Source organism: Phacochoerus africanus, chromosome X, assembly GCF_016906955.1.
Source record: "Phacochoerus africanus isolate WHEZ1 chromosome X, ROS_Pafr_v1, whole genome shotgun sequence".
Classification (NCBI taxonomy): domain Eukaryota; kingdom Metazoa; phylum Chordata; class Mammalia; order Artiodactyla; family Suidae; genus Phacochoerus; species Phacochoerus africanus.
In genome coordinates, this window is record NC_062560.1 from 61,199,211 (window position 1) to 61,210,511 (window position 11,301).

The window sequence follows — 11,301 nt, forward strand, 5'->3', positions numbered from 1 at the left end:
TCCAGGTACATTAAACTATGTGCCATACTCCCCAGTATAATAAGCTTTTTCACACTTCCATGGTTTTGGGCTCACTGTTCACCAGCAGACAATCCCTCCCCTCAGTCCACTTCATAAAGACCTACTAAAGGAGTTCCCATCGTGGCTCAGTGGAAACGAATCTGACTAGTATCCATGGGGACGCAGGTTGGATCCCTGGCCTCGCTCAGTGGGTAAAGGATCTGGCATTGCTGTGAGCTGTGGTGTAGATTGCAGATGTGGCTTGGATCCCAAGTTGCTGTGGTGTAGGCCAGCAGCTCCAACTCTTGATTCGACCCCTAGCCTGGGAACCTCTGTATGCCACAGGTGCGGCCCTAAAAAGACTAAAGACCGAGGGAAAAAAAAAAAAAAAACACCTACTCAAGACCTAGGTCAATGGAGTTCCCATCATGGTGCAGCAGAAACGAACCAACTAGGAACCATGAGGTTGCAGGTTCAATGCCTGGCCTCGATCATATTCAGCTCGGACACGGAGTTGCTGTGGCTATGGCATAGGCCAGCAGCTGTAGCTCTGATTTGACCCCTAACCTGGGAAACTCCATATGCCGCAGGTGTGGCCCTTCAAAGCAAACAAACAAACAAACAAAAAACAGAGACTTAAGTCGAGCATGTCCTTCATGCTTCTGCAACACTAAGAACTTACCCCTGCCCTGGGACAAATCCCATTGTTTCCTTTTGACCTACTGTCTCCCCCTGATTGGGAGTTCCTTACGGAAAGGAACTTTGTTTTATTCATATTTGTATCCCCGACACCCAGCATGAGGCCTGGCGTTTTTATAAGAGCTCCTCACGTATCTGTTGAATTAACAGATGAATAGTTCTTGGTCTGAACAGACCTCTAACTTGTGTTCCCTTGCTATGATCAGTATCTATACATATACCCAGTCCTTTACCAAACCTCTCCTATTGTCCACCCCTCCTCCGAGCAGTACCAAATGCCCCAGCCAAAATTTCTGTTGTTCAGGCATTCACAGGAATCTGGGACGGGTCCAACTCAAAGGGGTAGAACAGAAGACAATGGTCTCAGTGTAGGCCCTGACCAATGTCAGTGTTGAGATCAGAGTCCACCCCCAAATCCCAGCGACGTGGCCATCTACTTATTCAGAGCCTAACCTTGAGTGCAGCAAGGGGAAAACATATCTCAAGATCGTTCCTTGAAGTGTGACTAGACTTGATGGCTACTTACACCACCCTACTCAAACCCCGAGCCAACAAGAAGCACACATAGGCACAACAGGTACTTTTGCGGTGATTGGAGCAAACAAAAGACACTTATCTGAAGCTCTCCACACAGAAAGTCAGGCTCCATGTCATCTCTAGCAAGCAAAGAACAAGACATAGTTTCTTTTTCTAGTTTCTTTTAATAATAATTTTTTTAAAGCCAGTAAGCAGCTACAGATACGATTAAAAAGTAGACAAGTGAGGAAAACAAAAAAAAAAAGAAGATGAGAAACAGCAAAGACACATCCTTCACTCCACAATAAATACAGAGCTCTATTTGTGTCCCCTCCAACATCCCATGCGAAGCCTAGCTCTCCGTGTGGTCAGGAGTACTCTCCGTTATTGTGCAGGGATACCAGACAGCATTCGGGTTGTGATGATGTCAAACTGAATGGGTACAGGCACTGCTGAGATCCAGGTCTACAGTTTTGGCCCTAGACTTGAGTGAGGGTTGGTCAGTCTTAAACTCTTCCAGGCTGTGCTGCATCCCATAGCCGAAATAGATAGCAAACCCTAGCAGGGAAAGGTTGCAATGAGGTAGGTAAAGGCTTAATGGGGTTCCTACTGGAAACCAAGAGGGAAAGGAATTGGAACAGGACACCCAAGAGGCCTACTCTTCCCAAGTGGATACCTACCAATCAGCATCCAGACCCCAAATCGGGCCCAGGTGCCAGCTGTCATCTGCATCATAAGGTAAACATTCACAAACATGCTCACTAGTGGGAGGAGAGGCAAAGCGGGTACCTGCGAACAAAGCAAAATCTTCTTTGTACAGACCACAAGGTACTATAGAAAGAGATCCCTGAGCTACTCAAGCCAGGAAAGGGAGAGTCCAGCTCCTACTCATGCTGTGTATTTCATTGCCCACTCATGTAGTGTACCTCACACGGGATTCTAAGAATACGCAAATATGCAAAGTTTCGGGAAATGGAACAGGAAAGGAACTAAGAAGGGTCAGAGAAGACGTCTTTGGTGAGGTACCTCCTATATCTTTCCTTTTGGTCCAATAAAAGAAGGTGTATGAGACTGCAAGTTATTTGGATCCTATTCTTCCAAGATGGGTTGGTTGCGAGGGAATGAGAAAGGTCATTTACCTTAAAGTGAAGGGGAGTGGAGCTCTGTGGCTGTCTCCAGATGACCCCAGTGAACCCAGTAATGAGCAGCAGGAGCAGCACAACCACTGCAATCCACACTGGGTCTCCAGAAAGCAGTGGAGTGGACCACTGGGCCAGTACCAGGCAAAGGACACTCAGCAGTAGAGCTTCAACAGTCAAGTGGAGAAACATCAAAACCAACTCTGAGACCAACATGTTCAGACATTAGGCTCCCCATTCCAAGAAGGGTCACCCTCTCTCTAGCTCTTCCTCAGCCACCAAACACCACACACCACCCCACCATCATGCTGACCCCAGAGAAAAATTTCAATGCTCACCAAGCAGTGAGGAACAAACATAGACAACTTGGCCAGAGAGCGGAGTGGGGATGGAGTTGAGTGGAAAAAATAGTCCCTGTAGGGTCAGCTTCTCTGCTTTGGGGATCTTCTCCTCCTGCAACTCCATTTCACCTTCCTCGTTCCTCATCTCCTGGTCAGGCTGATACCTGAGGCAAGAGGAAGAAGGCAGTATTAGGAACAACGCGTAACCACTCCAACCATCTTCTCCCAGGCAGGTCAATCTTCCCTGTCACCACTAAGGTAGCCGCTCTTTTTGGCAGGGATGGATTTCCGTAACCCTCAAGGACAACCAGGATGATGAAGGCAGAGGGGAAGTGGGAGCAGATCCCTATCACTCCTCATCCAAGAATAAGCACGCAAACCACCATACTCAGAGGGAGGGAGCCTCACCTGAGGATGAGAACACAAACAGCCACCAGGGAGTAAGCAAGCAGGGTCCCAATTGACATGAGGTCCACCAGATCAGTGAGTTCAAAAAGGAATGCCATGAACGCTGAAATTGATGGGCAGAAAACATGAGCCAAGGCCAAGAGCAAAGTGGAGGGGGTTGGTGAAACAATGAGGTGAAAAGCAGAGACGATTTTTCACCTGCAATAATGCCAGAGACCACAGTGGCCACGATGGGGGTGTGTGTGCTGGTGTGGATGCGGGCAAGGCCACGAAACAGGAGGCCATCCTCTGCCATCGCGTAGATCACCCGAGGCATGGGGAACATAGAGCCCAAGAGGCTAGAAAGAATGGCCGGAATGGGATGAGCTGACCATCATCTCTCTCCTCAGGACTGTGGAGCTTAAGGTGTCTCCACCTTCTCCTCACAGCCCTTTTGAGGGGTATTCATCAGTGTGGAATGCTATCACCTGAGACTCTAACAGCGGAGGAGAGGAAACTTTTGACACTGACCTGGTAGAAAGAGCACAGAGGGATCCAAGAGCTACAACATAGCGGGCAGGGGCCCATCCCGTATAGAGAAAGGCCTCAGGCAAGGGGCTCTCGGGTTGAAGCTGGTAGTAAGGCATCATGAGCGTGAGTGCCGAAGAGACACCAAAATAGGCCAAAAAGCAGACGAACAGTGAAATCACAATGCCCGTGGGGATGGAACGCTGGGGATTCTGGGCCTCTTCCCCTGCAGGAAGGGGCACAAGGTTCTGAGTCAGAGAAGCAGGCTGGCTCCTCTACCACCCCCAACCTGCTCACAGCCTGAGCACACACAGTGCCCAAGCCCCCAACAGAAGAGAAGGACTGTGTGTTACCAGTGGTAGCAATACAGTCGAAACCAACAAATGCATAGAAACAGGTAGCTGCTCCACGGAGAATCCCCTCGAAGCCAAATGGCACAAATCCTCCAGAGCCCAGAGGGCCCAAGCTAAAGTGAAAGAAGGGGTAGAAAAGGTAAGGGTGTGTTCAACCAAGACTGTTCCTTTTCCCGAATGCCCAACTGCTGAGCTGGCTTTTCAAGGCCTGGGCTCCTACTCCTCCCCACTCCCGATCCAGAATCCTTCAGCATGGATCCCCTGTTCCCCATCATGTTCTCAGCTCAGCATCTCCTGAGTCTCCTAACCTATAGGTGTCATTGAGTCCAGCCATGGCCAGTTTGTAGTCCTCTTCTGTGAGCTTCCAGTTGTGCAGATCGCCCTTAATGAAGCCAGAGATGATGACAAAACCGAGAACCAAAAGGTTCACCACCGTGAACACTTTGGTAACCAGGGCCGACTCGCTAGCCCCCAGAGCCAGCAATCCTGTGGGAAAGAGGCATTCAGGACTCTGAGGAGGAAAGGCCTCAGTCCAAGCTTTGTTTCCCCGCCTCTATGTGCATACCACTCCTTCCCAGCTTTTCTTCTTTCTCACCGCTATCACCTCCACCAAGCTTCCAGGCCTAGCCGCCCCACCCTCGTCACTGGCCCTGTCCCTTGCCTCACCAGTGAGCAACAACACAAGGCCCATAGCAAAAAAGTCTGGATATTTTGCGAGGACATGGGGAACATGCAGTGAGATGCTCCCCTGCAGGGTCTGAGAGATGTGGTTCCCAATCAGGTTGTCAAAAGCTGAGCTCCAGGCCCGGGCCACACTGGCTGTACCTGGTGGAGCAGAGAGAGAAATATGGGGTCAAGTTTCCTCTCTCCTCTCCTCCCTCCCCCAGACCAGTCTTGCAAGAATTCCTGCTATTTTCACCTAGTCTTACTTTTTAAGAATCAAAACTAGTCAATTAAGGAAACTAGGAGAGAATTAAGGAGAAGGAACAATTTCTCCATACCCTCAACCCTCCCAGGGGTGCCCCCCACCCCCACCCCACCCCACACAACAAACACACACATTTATGGATATTTAAGTCCTGCAAATGCTGAATAGCTCACTTCCTGGCTCAAAACCCCTTCATTGGCTGTGTAGATCCCCCCTGCCCCACCATCTCACCGATGACATAGGAGAGGATGAGGTTCCAGCCAGTGGTGAAGGCCCAGAGTTCACCCACAGTGACATAGCTGTAGAGATATGCAGAACCCGAACGGGGGACCCGGGCACCAAACTCTGCATAGCACAGCCCAGCCAACATAGAAGATAGGGCAGCCACCAAAAAGCAGATCACAATGGATGGTCCTGCTTTATCTTTGGCCACCTCGCCAGCCAGGACATAGACGCCTGCACCCAACGTGCTGCCCACACCTAGGGCCACTAAATCCAGAGTGCTCAAGCATCTGGCAAGGCGAGTCTCAGCCATGCCTGGCTCCAGCGTACGTCTGCGTACCAGCTTTTGACCAAATCTGCAAAGCGCCTGCCACAGCATTCTAGCTGGAATTGAAGAGGATGCTAGGAAGGATCTGGTGAAAAACAAGACAAAAGACCTTCAATAGGGCTCATTATCCCTAAGCTCTAAGAGTGAATTACAATACCCACTCCACCAAGGGAAGGAGCTGTGGGGGGATGGGAGGAGGATGTTGAAGGGACAAAGGCAAGTCACTTTTCCTCTAACCTCAGTTTCTTCCTAGGCAAGTAGGAATAACAATACCTCACAGGTTTGTGGAAGGACCTCATTTGAGAAAAGGCCTGTGAAAGCTCCCTATAGTTCAGTGGTCTGACACCTAGGAGGTGCTCCATCAATTAGTCTCTTCTTTCCTTGGCAGGGAAACTCTAGGGTTTATCCTAGACCCCCAACCCAGGAGCCAGGGAAGCTCATTTGTGTTCATCCCCCAGCCTGTGGCTCTTTGGGAATTAAACAGAAGTCCACTCAGGAGGCGCCAGCAACTCTGGGGAGAACCCCCTTCTCACACCCAATATCCACATTCCTTTTCGGCGCTTGCCCCAGGGCTTCAAACAAGCATGGTTCCTAGATGCCCGGAGGGAGGGGGGACTGATCTCGGCTACAGATCAAAAGTGAGCACCGACTCGATTCCATCCCTCTTCACCAAGCCCACACTGTGTAACTGGCGCTGCCGTCGCCCAGAGGAGTAAGCAAATGTTCCCCCACTTCCTCCCGCCCCGCTAGACTGACCAGCAAGCATCAACAGTGAGGCGGGGCTTCGACATCTAAAAGATTTGGAGATGCGCCCTGAGAGGGGCCCCAGAGCAGCCCAAAACTGCTCGCACCCGAGAGGAGGGGTTCCGCCCTCTGCCCCCCGACTCAGCTCCCAGTTTCTTGTGCCCTCATCTAGAAAAGGTCTGCAGCTGAGACGGAGATGGGAACCTTGGCTCCCGGGGCCGGGGTCTCGCCAGCAACAGGTTACAGCCGCGTTGATGCAACTGCATGCCATGGTTGCCAGAGAATCCTAGGTATGCCTAGACCCTCGCCTGCCCGCCCCGACACACGTGTCGGCCCCCAAGGCTTACCGGGGAGCTGCTGCAAACCCAGGGCGCAGAGAGTCTCGGATAGGGTTCGGTGAGGCTGAGTTCAATCGAGTTGGGTTGGGGATGCCGAGTTCAGTAGCTCAGGCTTCAAAGCTGCTGCTTGGGGTCGTTGCGCGCCAAGCGCCCCTTATATACACGGGGAGGCGGAGCCGGTAACGTCACGGAATCCCACCCCCAATCCTCCTCCCTACACAACACACACGCGCGCACACACACACACCCCCACCCACCCACCCACCTACCTCTCTCTCCCTCTCTCTTCCCACCCCCCACCTCCGGCTTTGCAAAAGGGATTGCGTGGGGCCTGAGATTGCTTCCCACTGGCAACAGCAAGACCAGCGTGGCAGGGAGCGAGAAAGGGGGGAGGGCAGCATTTTCTCCCATTTTTCTCGCTCGGCGTCAGAGCAGGACAATAAGAAGCTTCCCCGGCCTGAGACCCCAGGGGATTTTCTACCTTTGTGCCTTGATAGTCAGAATCAGTGATTGGCAGGGGTGGGGGAGGGGTGAGAGGTGGAGCGAAGAACAGCACAGGAGAACCTTCAACTCCACTCTCTCGTTCTTCCTTAGCTTTCTTTTCTACACGAGGTTACTCTACCCCTGAAATCTTTCCCAAGGACCCTACCAGACTGTGGACAGCCACCTGACTCTGACCCCTCAGTTCTCACCCTCCACCGTGGGTGTTTTCCTAATGCAGTCAGCAAGAGAATGGAAGATGATTTCAACCACCACCTGTACACAGATAATTAATCCCAGCTAGATTTCTAGGCCCCAGTCTCTCCATAATGGATCTCCAACTTCCTATAAATGTTAAACTAAATATTAACTATGAAGTTCTGACAATATTGAAATATTAGAGGAGGCAGTTTATTTAATTCCATTTTACTGATGAGTAAGCTGAGGCTCAGAGGCATAACTTGCCTGACCTAACACCATAATTATTTGTTGACCACCTTCTGGACATAAACCTAGCATACTGGACTTCAGTGCCTGCCTCCACAAGTAATATACCTCATTCAAAAGCACAAGAAAATAAGGTGTGGCAGTAAGCAAAGTCAATCTGAGAGAAGCACCAGCAGGGAGACAGGCCCTTTTAGGCTAGGAGTTTCTGGGAAGAGGAGCAGAAGAATGGAAAGATCACACCTGGTGTCAGACCCTTAATCCCATCAGCCAATCAGTTCACAACAGAGCAACAAAGGTTGTGAAGGTGTGTTCTCTTTCACCAAGACATCTCAAGAATTAAGGGTGGGAGTTCCCGTCGTGGTGCAGTGGTTAACGAATCCGACTAGGAACCATGAGGTTGCGGGTTCGGTCCCTGCCCTTGCTCAGTGGGTTAACGATCCGGCGTTGCCGTGAGCTGTGGTGTAGGTTGCAGACGCCGCTCGGATCCCGCGTTGCTGTGGCTCTGGCGTAGGCTGGCGGCTACAGCTCCGATTCGACCCCTAGCCTGGGTACCTCCGTATGCCTCCGGAGCGGCCCAAAGAAATAGCAAAAAGACAAAAAAAAAATCTAATTAGGGAAAGAAAACACACACAATACAATTGAAACTGTATTACATAGTGGTTAGAAGTGCATGCAGTCTTTGGGAGTTCCCGTCGTGGCTCAGTGGAAGTGAATCTGACTAGCATCCATGAAGACGCAAGTTTGATCCCTGGCCTCACTTAGTGGGCTAAAGGATCCGGTGTTGCAGTGAGCTGTGGTGTCGGTCACAGGCGAGGCTCATCCCGAGATGCTGTGGCTGTGGCCCAAACCAGCGGCTACAGCTCTGATTCGACCCCCTGCTTGGGAACCTCCATATGCCATGGGGCCCTAAAAAGACAAAAAGACACACACACACACACACACACTCAAAAAAAAGTGCAGTCTTTGGAGTCAGACCTAGGTTAAATTCCCAGCTCAGACACTTTGACCTTGAGCAAATTATCTCCCATCTCTGAGCCATAGTTTTGGGATATAATATACACATTCTGCAGGTTTTTGAAATGCTTAGATAAGATTATGAGGTCAACTCTTTCTGCTGGCTCATGGAAGAACTCAATAAAAACGTGATACATTCAGAATAACATTTTAGTGTGTATGATAATTATCTGGTTACTTAGATTAGGTGATTGATTCAATTATAAGATTAATTGACAGATTAGTGTTGTAAATATTCAGGGAAAGAAGTCATTGGTATAGATTGGAATATATAAGGGCCCCTTAATTTGTAAGGGATTGAGGCATGAACTAAAGTCGGGGACCCATGTAAAGACCAGATTAGCATGAGCAGGCTAACAGTGGACTTAACACTAACAGTAGACCTAATTATTCAATAAAAGCTCAAGTATTTAATAAAACTTCGTCAATTATTAGAAGCATCAGGAGGTACCCTCCAACTTCAGCATTCCAAGATTTTGTGCAACTATTCTCATTTACCTATCTATCCTTTTCATGAATTTGTAGAATTCAACTGTATTTCCTTCCTCAGCTTTTAATTTTCCAGTGGTTCCATGGTGTCCTCCATCATTATGGACCTTTTCCAACTTCATTATCTCTTTCTTGTGATATAATGGCCAGGTGCAAAACATTGAATTTTTTGTTTGTTTTTATTATAAAACAATGTAACTCTAATGAAAACTGCAGGAAAAAACCTGCACCCATAATTCCTAACAAACCAACTGTTTGTGTTTTTGCAAGCTCAGTTATGGTCTCTGTCTATATATAAATTATCTTATATAATTTTGTACTCTCCTTTTTTCATGATCAGATATTTTTCAAATTACTACTGGTATTCAAAATTATCATTGTTAGTGGCTGTATAATATTCCATAGCACTGATGCACCAATCTATATTTAAACTTTTAAACATTTATTCAGGTTGTTTCCTGTTTTCCTTTATTCTAAGAAACACCTTCATTAATAGAATGTCTCTATTTAGTTGAATTGCTTTCTTAGACTTCATTCCCAGGAGTGGTATTATTAGTTAAAGGTAATGAACACAGAGTTCCCATCGTGGCACAGCAGAAATGAATCTGACTAGGATCCATGAGGACGCAGGTTTGATCCCTGGCCTCGCTTAGTGGGTTAAGGACCCAGTGTTGCCATGAGCTGTGGTGTGGTTTGCAAATATGGCTCGGATCTGACATTGCTGAATCTGTGGTGTAGGCCGGCAGCTACAGCTCTGATTCAACCCCTAGCCTAGGAATCTCCATGTGCTGCTAGTGTGGCCCTAAATAGCAAAAAAAAAAAAAAAAAAAAAAAGATAATGAACATATTTATGAACTTTGATACTTGTTACAGTGCTTTCCCAAAGGATGTTTATCAATTTATATCAAGGATGTTTATCAATTTACATTTAGTGTTATCAGCCATGTTAGAGTAAACCAGCCCTACCGCAATTTCACCAACATAGCTATAATTTAAACAAGTCATTGGCCAATAAAATAAAATAGAGGTAGAAAGTTCATTCTGTTTAGAATTAATATTTCTTTTGGATGATATGAATATTTTCTTTTTCTTTTTTATTTGGGTCCTGAAGCTTTCCTTATAAATTAGGATGAATTCTTTATAAAAGACTAACCTGTCTTCTATAATATATGATTCAAATATTTTCCAGTGTTTGCTGCTTGTATTTACAAAGCTTACATTTTTTAAACTTTTTATTGAGGTATAGTATACACAGAGAAATGTACACACTGGTATGATAAGTGTACAGCTCAACGAATGTTCACAAAATGAACACATTCATGTAACAGCACCCACATCAAGAAACAAAGCACTATCAGTACCCCAGAAATCCTCTGCATGTTTCCATCCAGTTACTACTCCTCCCTCCAACAAGGATAACTTCTATCCCAACTTTTAACAACCTAGACTTCTATTTTTACTTGTTTTTGTTCTTTATATAAATGGAAGCATATAGTATGTATTATTTTGATAACTGAGATAAAATTCACAAACCATAAAATTCAATCTTTAAAAGTGTACTATTCAGTAGATTTTAATATAGCCACAGAGTTGTGTATCCATAACTACAATCAATTTTAGAACACATTCATCATCCCCCAAAGAAACCCTATTCCCATTTGCAGTCATTCCTCATTTCATCCCGATCCCCTCACTCCAGCCCTAGGCAACCACAATTCTACTTTCAGCCTCCATAAATTTGCCTATTCTGGACCTTTCACATAAATGGAAGCATACAGTTAGTGGTCTTTTGCAAACAAGCTTCTCTCACTTAGCATAATGTTTTCAAGTTTCATTCATGTTGTACCATGTACAAGTACGTACTTGATTCCTTTTTATTGCCAAATACTGTTCCATTGTATGGAAATACCACATTCTATTTATCCACTAATCAGTCGATGGACATTTGGCTTGTCTCTTTTCTTTCCTTTTTTTTTTTTTTTTTGGCAATCATGAATAATGATGCTATGAACATTAGTATACAAGTTTCTCTGTGAACATACGTGTTAAATTCTTTTGGGCACATACCTAGGAGTAGAATTGCTGAGTCATATGGTAACTTTATTTTTAACCTTTGGAGAAATTGCCAGATTGTTTTCCACAAAAGCTGTACCACTTTACAGTCCCATCAGCAGCATAGTTCTCACCAACACTTGTTAGACCTTTTTTATTTGTCCATTTTTGGCCACCCCATGGCATATGGTGCTCCCAGGCCAGGGATCAGATCCAGGCTACAGTCAAGACCCAAGCCGCCACTGCCACAATGCCAGATCCCCAATCCACTGTGCCAGGCCGGGCATCAAACTGGC

General features: G+C 47.0%; 1 protein-coding gene across 2 annotated transcripts; it reads right to left on the reverse strand.

The window, feature by feature from the left end:
* Positions 1-1,380: 1,380 nt before the first annotated feature.
* Positions 1,381-6,723, reverse strand: SLC7A3 (solute carrier family 7 member 3). Of its 2 annotated transcripts, XM_047765638.1 has the most exons (12): positions 6,533-6,723; positions 5,123-5,526; positions 4,630-4,788; positions 4,272-4,449; positions 3,964-4,076; positions 3,614-3,836; positions 3,302-3,441; positions 3,104-3,206; positions 2,693-2,859; positions 2,355-2,521; positions 1,896-2,004; positions 1,381-1,773 (listed from the first exon to the last, which is right to left on the reverse strand). In XM_047765638.1, exons 2-12 carry the CDS (start codon positions 5,490-5,492, stop codon positions 1,643-1,645), a joined length of 1,860 nt encoding a protein of 619 aa, XP_047621594.1. In that variant the 5' UTR covers positions 5,493-5,526; positions 6,533-6,723; the 3' UTR covers positions 1,381-1,642. The 2 variants fall into 2 exon arrangements, with proteins under 2 accessions (XP_047621594.1, XP_047621595.1); XM_047765639.1 differs by lacking the exon at positions 6,533-6,723 and having other exon boundaries at positions 5,123-6,516.
* Between the last annotated feature and the right edge of the window lie 4,578 nt (positions 6,724-11,301).